The sequence below is a fragment of the Dipodomys ordii genome, unplaced genomic scaffold (assembly GCF_000151885.1).
Source record: "Dipodomys ordii isolate 6190 unplaced genomic scaffold, Dord_2.0 Scaffold268, whole genome shotgun sequence".
Classification (NCBI taxonomy): Eukaryota; Metazoa; Chordata; class Mammalia; order Rodentia; family Heteromyidae; genus Dipodomys; species Dipodomys ordii.
The window spans coordinates 211193-223123 of record NW_012267484.1 but is presented as its reverse complement, the minus strand read 5'-3'; the positions used below and the strand labels follow the sequence as shown (position 1 = coordinate 223123).

The 11931-nt window shown below is 40.3% G+C and overlaps 1 protein-coding gene across 1 annotated transcript in view; it reads right to left on the bottom strand.

Annotated features, from left to right (window-relative positions):
* The window catches only part of Enah (enabled homolog (Drosophila)), an 86034-nt gene that overhangs the window by 53541 nt on the left and 20562 nt on the right, over window positions 1–11931 (bottom strand). Inside the window, exon 3 of the mRNA XM_013036252.1 lies at window positions 4428–4512. Within this exon, the coding sequence (XP_012891706.1) occupies window positions 4428–4512 (85 nt within the window). The remainder of the gene's footprint in view (window positions 1–4427; window positions 4513–11931) is intronic.

Sequence of the window (11931 nt, the reverse complement as noted above, 5' to 3'; positions counted from 1 at the left end):
GAATCGAACCGAGGGCCTCATGCGAGCACTCTACCACTGAGCCACCTCTCCAGCCCCTTCTTAGTGTATTTTTAACATGACTCCAACTCCCCATCAAACCAGCACCCTCCTGACTGGGCAAGCATGTCGGGGGCCTCACGCTTTACTTGTTTTGCTTTTCCTTCCCTCTGACAGCACCCTGGCCTCAAGGATCTAGTGGAAGAGCTGCCTTTCTACCACCGAATGGCTCCTCTCCCAAACTGCATCCCAAGTGTAAGCACGTTCAAAGCATGAGATTAACATCAAAAATCGTGTGTGCGTGAGGGAGGAGATGGTGAGGGAGGCTCCTGTCCAGTTGAGGGGGTGTGTACGGGAGGGTATGGGGGGGGAGGAGACGGTGAGGGGGGCTGGGTATCGAGGCCCCTGTCCAGGTTGGGGGAGGGGTTGGGAGGGGGTATGTGCGTGTGGGAGGAGACGGTGAGGGGGGCTAAGTGTGCAGGCCCCTGTCCAGGTGAGGGGGTGTGTACGGGAGGGTGTGTGTTGTCAGGTGAGGGGGGGTGTGGAGGGGGTGTGTGCGTGTGGGAGATGGTGAGGATTGGGGGCCCAGTCGGGGATCCAAACGCTCTTCGCAAAGACTCTTGAAGTCACCATCTCATGTTAGGGTTACTGACTGGCTTGCTATGGACCAGCACCACAGATCTTCACCCTAGATGATCTTCATTCTAAGCTTTGCTGATGGAGTACAACTAAGTTAGTTACCTCTTGTATTTGTCAATTTTGTGCAAAGTGAACAAAGTGTGTGACTGAATTCAGAAAAGAAATGCATGGTTGAGGAGTGTGGTGCATGGGAGCTAGTCCCAGGAGGTGCCCTGGATATGGGAAAAGGGGCCCTAGAAATGCTGAGCAGAGAGAGGGGGGGGGAGCGTTAGTCTGGTTGGTGGACTCGGAAGCCCAAAGTCCTATCACACCCACGGTAAAGCAGGCAACACACAGCAGGAAGGAGTTCGTATTACCTGTGACAGAGTCCAACAGAGGCCAGTCTTGCCCCTCTAGGCCGTTCTACTAGCTCAGCCAGGCAGATCATGCCCCGCCCTTCCCGCACACTCCGGCTCCCCCAAGACTTACAGTGAGCTGCTCACCAAAGGAGCTTCTCAGCTGGCTCTCCTGCTGTCAGTCAGATGGCTGCTGTGCTCACAGCAAAGTGCTACACAACCCTTCAACAGCACAGGACAGCCTGGCCAATGTCTTTTTTTTTATCCTTTTCCTCTTTTCCATCTTTAAGTAGTTGCCAGTCAACAAGTTAAGAACACAGCAGATCTTGACCAATGTCACTCCTTGCACCGTTCTTCCTCACCCTTCCCATGACAAAGGCCTCCCTTATTTTTCTTAATCTTGTAGGATATATGCTGAATTGTATGACTGCAATCTACCCACTTCCTCTCTCCATTCATCCACCCTCGCCCTTTAATCCTGGCCCCCTTTCAAATGCTGTGTCTTGTACTGCGTTGGACTGTAAGTGAACCTTTCTAAGGAATTACACAATTTGAGTTTTCCTCTGAATAAACAAGCAGACCCTAGGAAAAACTACTTGAAGGAAAGCTGAGACGCGTAAGCAATGATTTAGGAGGGACATAATTCAAATTAAGAAAAAGAAGAAAGAGACATTGAAGGTAAGAGCCATAAGACAGCACTCAAGCACGAAAAGGAAGAGACCACGTGCCCTCCGTGAGGTCCCACAGGCACCGTGGCTCCCACACACTCTGCACACAAGCTGTTGTCAGTCTGAAAAAAAATTAGTTTGTTGGCTGTGGGGCTTGAACTCAGAACCTGGGCACTGTCCTTGAGCCTCTGTGCTCAAGACTAGCATTGGGCCACTTGAGCCACAGCGCCACCTCTAGCTTTTTATGGTAATTACAGATAAGAGTCTCACAGGGACTTTTTTTTTGGGGGGGTGGGGATCCAGTCGTGGGGCCTGAACTCTGGGCCTGGGCGCTGTCCCTTCAGCTCTTCAGCTCAAGGCTAGCGCTCTACCACTTGAGTCATAGCGCCACTTCCGGCTTTTTTCTTTTTGCTTATGTGGTGCTGGGGAATCGAACCCAGGGCCTCAGGCATGCAAGGCGAGCGCTCTACCACTGAGCCACCTTCCCAGCCCTCACAGGGACTTCTCTGCCTGGGCTGGCTTCAAACCTCGATCCTTAGATTTCAACCTCCTGAGTAGGTAGCAGGCATAAGCCACCAGAACCAACAGAAATGTGTTTAAAGTATAAAATATGCACTGAACTTGGTATGACAAATGTATTAGTGCTTTTAGTGTTAAAAACGTAATTTTTGATATGGTAGATTTCATCTATTATCCTATTTCACTCACGAATTAAAAACAGCACTACTCAACAATGCTGGCCTAGAATATAAGGTTACTAAGAAAATTAGCAGAGCATCAGCTGTTACACAGGTAACCCTAGCTACCTAGGAAGTTAAGATCTGAGTATCCTGGTTCAAAGGTAGCCTGGGAAAAAGTTCTTGAGACTCTTCTTTCTAATAACAACCAGTAAAATGCCGTACTAGAGGTGCGCCTTATGGTAGAGTGTCAGCATAAGAGAAGAAGCTGGGAGAAGGCCAGAGAGACTGGGCCCATGCCCCAGTACGCACACCAAAAAGAAAAAACAAAACAACCTGCCAGAATATAGAGCAAAACACATGGGAAACCAGGAGCAGAACAAACAAACAATAGTCAAGAACAGAGAAAAGAAAATGCTCAAAGCAATAAAGTTTAGAGAATTGTAAGATTGTAAATGAGGGCTGGGAAGGTGGCTCAGTGGTAGAGTGCTTGCCTTGCATGCCTGAGGCCCTGGGTTCGATTCCTCAGCACCACATAAGCAGAAAAAAAAAGCCGAAGTGGTGCTGTGGCTCAAGTGGTAGAGCGCTAGCCTTGAGCTGAAGAGCTGAGGGACAGCGCCCAGGCCCAGAGTTCAGGCCCCACGACCAGACCCCCCCACCAAAAAAAAAAAAGATTGTAAATGAGTCTTTAAATGGAAAGGGTCCCAAACATTGGGCTATGTAAATAGAAACATGCCTGGCTACATCTGCCTCGGAGGAGGCCAACAATGGTTAAGTACGACACTGGCATGCATTTACACAGTTTGTAAAGGGAGCCACAGGGCTTTAAAAGCACTGCTCAGACACACAGAACCAAAGATTCACTGACATCACAGGAGAACATCAGCTGCAAGACGGAGGCAGAGCAGGGCACGTGCAGAACAGCTGTGCTTCTCCACCAAGTGAGGCCACAGGTTCTGTTTGAAAAAGAAGCCATCTGGCCGGGCGCTGGTGGCTCACGCCTGTCATCCTAGCTACTCAGGAGGCTGAGATCTGAGGACTGCGGTTCAAAGCCAGCCCGGGCAGAAGAGACCGTGAGACTCCTATCTCCAATAAACCACCAGAAAACCGGAAATGGCGCTGTAGCTCAAGTGGTAGAGCGCTCGCCTTGAGCTGAAGAGCTGAGGGACAGTGCCCAGGCCCAGAGTTCAAGCCCCACGGCCGACCAAAAAAAAAAAAAAAAAAAAAACTCCATCTGTACAATGGTCCAGGCTCACAATGGTGACAACCCTCTCCCTCAAAAACAAACAAGAGCATGGCCACCTCTAAAAGCCTTCCCTTTGGGATGCCAGGACACACGTCTCCATAATCGTGTCCCGGGTCCTGTCTCCTGGCATCCCAATTCAGCTCTCCACTGGAGCCGAATTGGTTTGTTGATACTGTTTTTGTTCTTTCTTTTCTGGCCTGTTTCCCAACGGTGTTGTACTTGGAGGCTGCAAACCTCTGTTACAATGGGCAGCCTGCAGACTGCTAGTGTTGTAATAAAGACTCCAATACACCACCCTCAAAAAAAAACCTTCACTTTGTTTAGAAGAGGGATACCTGGTTTAACTATCTTATTTTCAGTTACGGAAAGTACCTGAATTTGAAAAGCAGTATTGCAAAATACTTCATAATGCAGACAGATAATTTTTAAAAAGTTACCCTTAAATGCAGCTATCTGTAGACTATTGATGTAAATGATGTTGCCAACTCAGTTCAAACAGCATCTAGTCATAAGGCAAGATATTTGTCTTTTACCATACAATCATCTTACGACGGCCAACACAATGTCAACGTTCCAGCTGGGTTGGCTATGTAAAATAGTTAGATTTTATGATTAACTATTATAAAGTAAGACTTGTTGTTAAGTGTGCTTAACATGTTCAGTTGTAACAAGTTATCGTTTTAACCGAGAAGCAGATGGAAGATTTTGTAACACCTCATGTGGAGCATTCACAAGTCACTCCTCGTTGCTTGTGATGCGCAAACTCACGTCAAAGCTCTGAAAAGACACCAACTACTTCCAGTAGGAGGGTGCTCACAGCTTTGTCTTCCGCAGTAGGAGAAAAAGAGTGAAAACAGTGAGGTACCTTCTTTGGATTTCCAACTCTTCTTGGGATGGGCCATTTTGAACTTGAGCAGGCAGTTGTGAATTTTGTCTAGGCAATGTTGGCCCTATAAAGGAGGAAAACATTACAGGTGAACATACGTCCTATTAGTTATCAAGAAGTAAAATCATGAGGGCAACATAAAACCATCACATATTTACAAATGTATCTTCTTTGTCTAGCAAAATAAATTGTAAGCTTTACATAACACACAGCAAATGAAAGACTGCAACGTAATACTGTCATCATCTCCAGAAGGCTTGAGACAGATGAAAACATCAACGACAAAGGAAAATAAGCACTTCTATATGAAGAGCTTGAGTAAAACAAGTGTTCAATGAGCATCCAGTAGGCACCCGAGCTGGACATTTGCTAAGACAATGAGACATTCTCTTTGGGTAACTCATGAAGTGGAGAGGGGAAACTTAAATGAAAATTCAGAATTTAAAAACTCACCTAAATAGAACACTGGAAATGAAAAACAGGAGAGAGAGAGCATGAGAACCTTATTACTAGACCACAGAGGTATGCTAATGCATTTATCAAATTTGCCCAACTTAAGCTGCCACTCTGCTTAATAGCCTGGCATTTCCAATACTGGTGAAAGAAACATTTGCTTAACTTCCATATAATAAATTAACCTACATCTAATTTCAAATATCAAATTCATAAAATGTAACAGAGGTAATCTTAATGACTTTTCATTTGGGAAAGAAAGAAAAAAACCGGCATTCATACCAACATGGTACTGTCACAAGAAACTAACAACCATCCATTCCTGCATACCATATACATAATGCAGACTCATTTCAACAACCTAGACAGAATGCTACTAAATCATGGGGTAATGTAACAGAGGTAATCTTAATGACTTTTCATTTGGGAAAGAAAGAAAAAAACCGGCATTCATACCAACATGGTACTGTCACAAGAAACTAACAACCATCCATTCCTGCATACCATATACATAATGCAGACTCATTTCAACAACCTAGACAGAATGCTACTAAATTATGGGGAACCTTAACAGAACTGGATATAGAAATTAAGTGAGATCATTGCTGGACCTAATATATTATGCCTAAGGATATTCTAGAACAATCTTGAAACAGCAAACGAGAGAGTAAAGAGACAGTTCTGGCCCACTTATGGGAATAGGTGAGGAGTGGTATACTATATATACTTCTGAATTCTAGTCTTCCTGACCAGTTCTGAAAGATTATGGTAGAGCACCAGTATAAAAATCTTTAAATGCTTCTATACATAATGCAGACTCTTACACTCTATGAGCCATAATGCACTACTGGAAGTTAGCTCCATCAGGGTAAAATATTGTACTGGTATATTACAGATACAGAGAAACAGAAATAATTTGATCTCAACTTACCTAGTAGCTTTATCCTCACCTCTTTATAAACGTTTTTAGACTAATCACTTAATTTATTCTCTAGGGACAAATTAGACAAGTGCAGTGATATATTTCATAAACTCTCCTAAAAGGCTGTTATTTTAATAGCCAAATAAAGGAAACATCAAAAATCATTAGCAATCAAAAACTTAAAAAGCTTTTTATAATCAAGATTAAAAATACACATAAATACTTGCAAAAATAAACAAATAACTTTTTTCTAGTAAGCAGACTAGAATGCTTTCCTTGGCAACTAACATGATGATTTTTAAAAAAAACTGTCACATTTTGTGACCTACTAATGCTTAATGTTTTACAGGAGTTAAGTCCCCTCTCCTGGAAGAAGCGGGGGCTATTACACAAAGTGGGAGCGGAGGTTTGAGGAAAAGTAAAATGGATGGGGACAGGTGTACTTTATCCAAAACTAGTAAATGCAAAAGCATTTGGCATGGTCCAATTAGTATGGCTTAATTACCTTTAAAAATAAGGTTTGAGAATTTAAGTGAAAACTTCAGGCTACACAAATATTAGAACAAGACTTGTTTGACAGATCTAAAACAGGGATTCTATCAACAGTAATTGAAATTTTAAGTTTTATCTCAAATATAAATATTCAAGAAAAAAGATGTCAAAATTCCAACCCAATACTGTTAAACAGGTTAAAAAAGTAACAAGTCTGATATAACTCATGAACAGAGTTAAGAAAAAAAGGTTTATACCAATCTACAGAACAGTTCTCAACTCTTTCTATTGTTTTCTGTGGTTGTAGCACACATGTAATGAAATTTACTACTTTTCCCCTTGTTTTGGTGGTGCTGGGGAATGAACTCAGCACCACCACACAGACTGGTGCTCTACCGCTTAAGCCTCGCCTCCAGCCCCTCTGTTTAAGCTTTTTAAAAGCTTTCTTGACAAATCCGTTGAAGAAGGGTACCTAAGTAAAGAGGAACATTTTTGATCCAAGAACTCTTGACTTTTATTCATTACCTGCTACACAGTTCTCCATGATAAAGGCCAGATACTCTTCCTGCAGGGAAGAGGGAGGGAACCGGCCTTTGCCTTTTCCCTCATTTATATTTAATCTGGCTGTTTTGTTTGCCTTTTCTTCATCAATATCATCAAATTGTAAAAACTAGAACACTGGAAATTTACATGCATTTAAAAATGCTTATAAACAGCATGACATATTAAATACAAGTTCTGGATAAATGTGAAGCCGAGGCACATAACTACATTTTGCCTTGTGGTCAAACATTCTAATGGGTTTTAAAATCAATGAACAATACCAAGGCAGTACCCATCTAACAGTGAGAAGCCACAGCCAAGGCTGTGAGCTATCACTGTCCTTTCTGGGATGTGACATTTCTTCACAAGGTCTAACTCCTACTTCATAAAATACAGAACAGGCGGTGACAAGCATCACATGGGGACTAACACAAGGGCAAGCTCACGAGCTACAGCACAGCAACAGCAGCTCTTTCAGGGTCACTCTCCTCTTCTAGTACCAGGGACAATGTTTGACCTTAATGTGTCCTGGCTACAGGATACACAGCTTGTGACCTGCTTGTTTCTAATGAAAAAATGTGGCAGTGTCACTGACACAATAGCCCACAAATGATAGGAGCTGTATGGAATTGGCTCACGCCTGAAATCCTGGCTACTCAGAAGGCTGAGATCCAGGGAATCGCGCCAGGGCAGAAAGTCTGAAAGATTCCATCTCCAAAAATAACGAGCAAAAAGCTGGACTGGAGGTAGGGCTCAAGTGGTAGAGCACCAGATAAGCAAGCCAAGAGTGAGGCTCAAGCTTAAATCACTGTCAAAAATAAAAGTAAAAATAAATCCAATAGAAATCTCCCTGTGAAACATGAATAGCACTATCATCTTGCCTTCAATATTCAGTTTTGGTTAAAGTACTTACTGTTCCTATTTTAATTTTCACAAGTCTAGTTTCACACATAGCCACAGACTATTTAAAAGCACAGGACTAAAAGACAAATAGATACTATTATTCACAATAGGATTCATTTAAACTTAGCAAAGTTGTAATTATGCTGTTTGCTCACAGATAAAGGTAGTAACAGAGGAAATCTGCTTTCTAACCTATTATTTTACAAACTTAATATTCACCTGTATTAATAGGCCAAATCCATGTTTTTGCTACAGTTAGGTAAACTATTCTGCATGGGAACCTAAGATTTTAAGACGAAAGTTAAATAGGTGTTCAAAAATGAAATCAACTGATCCTTAGTAATAAAAATATCAATGATTTCTCATGGCTAGCTCAAAGAATGGTCTAGAAGAACCTCCAGGAGGAGGCAGGAAATCAGAAATAAGGTTACTAATTGAACACTTAAGTCTGTACTGCTTCTAATGGAATCTGAAAGGGAGAGGAGAGAGCTGTAAAATGTCCACACAATAGGCTCAATACTGAAACAAATATAAAATATAATTATAGTCAGGAAATATATTAGAAGCCAGGCACTGAAGCTCACACCTATAATCCTAGCTGCTCAGGAGGCAGAGAGCTGAGGATCAAGGTTTGAAGCCAGCTAGGGCAGACAAATCTGGCTGGAAGTAGAGGTGTGGCTTAGGTTGTCTAGTGCCAGCCTGGATCCAAAAAGCGAAGCAAAACCACAAAGCCTGAGTTCAAGCCCCAGTACTCACACCCACACGCAGCACACACACTTTTGTTTTCAATTTATATACGTTTCTATGCCTAAACCAGCAAATACATAAACTTTAAAATGATTCTCTTTAAGGAAATAATACCAGTAATACTGAGGAACCACATTAAAAGTTTGAGTCCCATGTATAAAGCACAGACACACAGACTGTGTTGGTACAAAATTCTTGCAGTGTATCATTATATAGCTTTCTTTCATAAAATAATCTGGATAGTCAAGATATACATGAGTCAAAATAAGTTACATAAATTTAAAGAAAGCTCAAATATAATTAATTCACCTTTTGGAACTTGGGCTTTTAAAATGTAAAGTTTCAGAATCAAATGGAAATAAAAGGACTTCAAACAAAGATATACATCTCTCTACCTATCTATCCCAATATGCAAGGATAGGGATGTGAACACACCTGATTAGCTCTCATCTGGGTAAGTGACAAACCTCACTTGTCCATGCAAACAATACGTGTGTGTGCACACATGTATGTATGAGCAAGCATGACAAAAATATTCTATAAGCCTAAATTTACTCCTAAGCCACAGGCATCTAACATATAAAACATAAAAAGAAAAAAGTTTAAAAAAAAGCGTGTTGAGCAGAAGCCTTTTTATTAAAGCAGTATTTACATCTGCCTCTTACAACATGCACCTAAAATTAATTCAAGTTAAGCAAAAGCTCCCTTCAAATAAGACATTTACATTCCTCAAATATTAAAATGCACACAAACATTTCCTTAAATTCTCAGTCAAAAGTCTGCTTTCAAACAAAATAGTTAAAAACAAAAATGAACAAAAATCCCTCTCCTTTGTATTGGAAGAGGTAGGTGTTAAGATTAAGAGGTGGAGGTGTTAAGATCCCAGTTCTAACTAAATCCCAGCAAGCCAATTCAAGAGCTGGCCCAAATCACCTACACAAACCACAACGAGTATCACAACATTAATACAATAGCTTGCTATATATCCCAAAAACCACAAACCAGACTACGGCCTAAGGAAACAAAAGGTATGGAAATGTGTAAGTAGTATGTACCACAGCTTGAGAAAGTAATGTAAACATAATGTTGCTTACCACAGAAAATACATCGCAAATTAGAGCTGTCCTGGGTAGCAGTAACTTTGCTCTGGGCTGCAACAGACACCTTGGTGTTAGAAGCTTCCAAGGACAACGGGGGCCATCTGAAGAACTTCACATAAACTAAAAGGTGCTCTGAAAGTTCAAAATGTTTTTACACACACGTCCTATCTAGATCCTCATTCTGGACGCGCTGTAATTTAATAAACAGTATCCTCTTTAGCATAGCTCTTAAAAATAACTTTCATGTAATCTTACTTGTGGAAAACCCTAGAATAAGCCTCACAACACAGGATGCAGTTATAACTTAGTTCTAGAGTTATACAATCAAAGAGTGCAACTCGCATTGTAAGATTGTATTTTTAAAACATTAATGAAGATAAAGTACAGAAAGCTGAGATCTAAGGCAATTAGATTTTATAAAGTCTACCTTCCCATTTAGGAAAATTACATCTGAATAAAATTTAGGGGAAATACTGAAGATTCATTTAATGTGAGATTAATGCATTTCTACAAGCTGAAAAACAACAACAACAAAGGCTGCTCTAAACAGCCTGCTGCAGTACATATTCACTGATATAAAATGTTTGCTTTAAACGTTGAAAAAAAACAACTATTGTTTATCAAACCACATTTCATTTTTTTCTCAATATGTCCACATACTTGACAAAATATTTTACTGAACCAATCGAATCAATTAGCCATTTTATTTAGGCTATTTAGACAAAAATTAGCTAAGTGTCAATGAAGTAAATTCTCTTTAGAGAAAAACTCAGAAGTTAGTAATTCATTAAAAAGAAAACCACCTTGTCCCACATGAAGGTGATATTAAAAACTGGGATGGAAAGACAAAAGTAAAATATATTTTCTTATTAGTAACATCTAAAATTTTCATCAATTTTCTACACAATTCTAAAGAAATTCTATTTAGCATGTCAAAAATTCTGTGTTCATTCATATCAAGATATAGTTCCTGGGTTAAATATACATCAGCTTATGAAATATGACATAAAGGCAAGTAACTATATTTTATATTTCCCTGAAACTACATTTCTTTCAAGAATGTTGTAACTCCTGCTAAGTGAAAAAGTTGGAGTAGAATCAAAACCAAATTAATTTATAAAGAATGAATACCTTAAAATGGTAGTAAGTCTTAAATAGTCAAGAAAAACTTTGTAGTTGGAAAAATATATTTAACACAATTAAGTTTGTCTGGCTCTAATATATTGCAGATATTTGCAAGCACAAAATAAATAAGGTTAATAAAAGTTACCTTGCTAAAGTTCTTAAAAGCACCACTATATTATTAAAAGTTATATCGTCTTTATATTAATTACAAAGATACAGAAAGACCACAAATCTAATCAGATCATTCCAAAAGATAAGCAATTTAGAAAATTTGAACAATTACATTTTAAGTTTGAACTGATTAAAAAATAAATCTATTGTACTGATAATTCATAAATGGCTATTAACAACACATTTACACTAATAAACATGCCTACTAGATTTCAGGATTTACCCATTAGTTCCTTTTGTACTTAAGGGAAAAATCAAGAACAAAACAAACTTACAGGAAAAAACTGAAAACACGTCTCCTTTCTGACAGCAAAGGAGGTGCTCTAGCTCACTGCGGGGAACTTCAGCACAAAGACTCTGACAGCTGCCACACCGCCGCACACCGTGATTAGTGCAGATACCATACAACACGCCCAGCTTTACGACAGGCTCAGGACAACACCAGCCCCTTACTCGCCACTGACTTTTACTTCATACCACCAGGTAAAATACTCATCCACCTCCTGACAGACCGTTGGAATTCTACTGCAGTTTGCATTTCCGGAAGATATTGCATCTCAAGCACTTGCTGCTTCATACACCATTAACTGTTTCTTCACACAGCCAAGGGCACGAGATGGGATAGGAAAAGATTCACTGTTGACACTCAATGAATTCAGTAGCAGAATGTGAGCATTTACATATTGTTTTTCTTTCAAAGGTATTCACATTATACATATATAGGGCTGAAAGAAATAAGGATGAGACCCCGCCAAAAAAAGGGGAAAATGGGAAACTTGAAATGTGCCAAGAACCTAAAATTGAATATCTATAATATCTATACTTCAGGAAAAGAAAAGTCATATTCATCCCTATTCTACCATGTAGTGGTGTCCGCTCATCCATTACATCTACATGTGACAGTGTCCCCTCATCCATTACATCTACATGTAACAGTGTCCGCTCATCCATTACATCTACATGTGACAGTGTCCCCTCATCCATTACATCTACATGTGACAGTGTCCCCTCATCCATTACATCTACA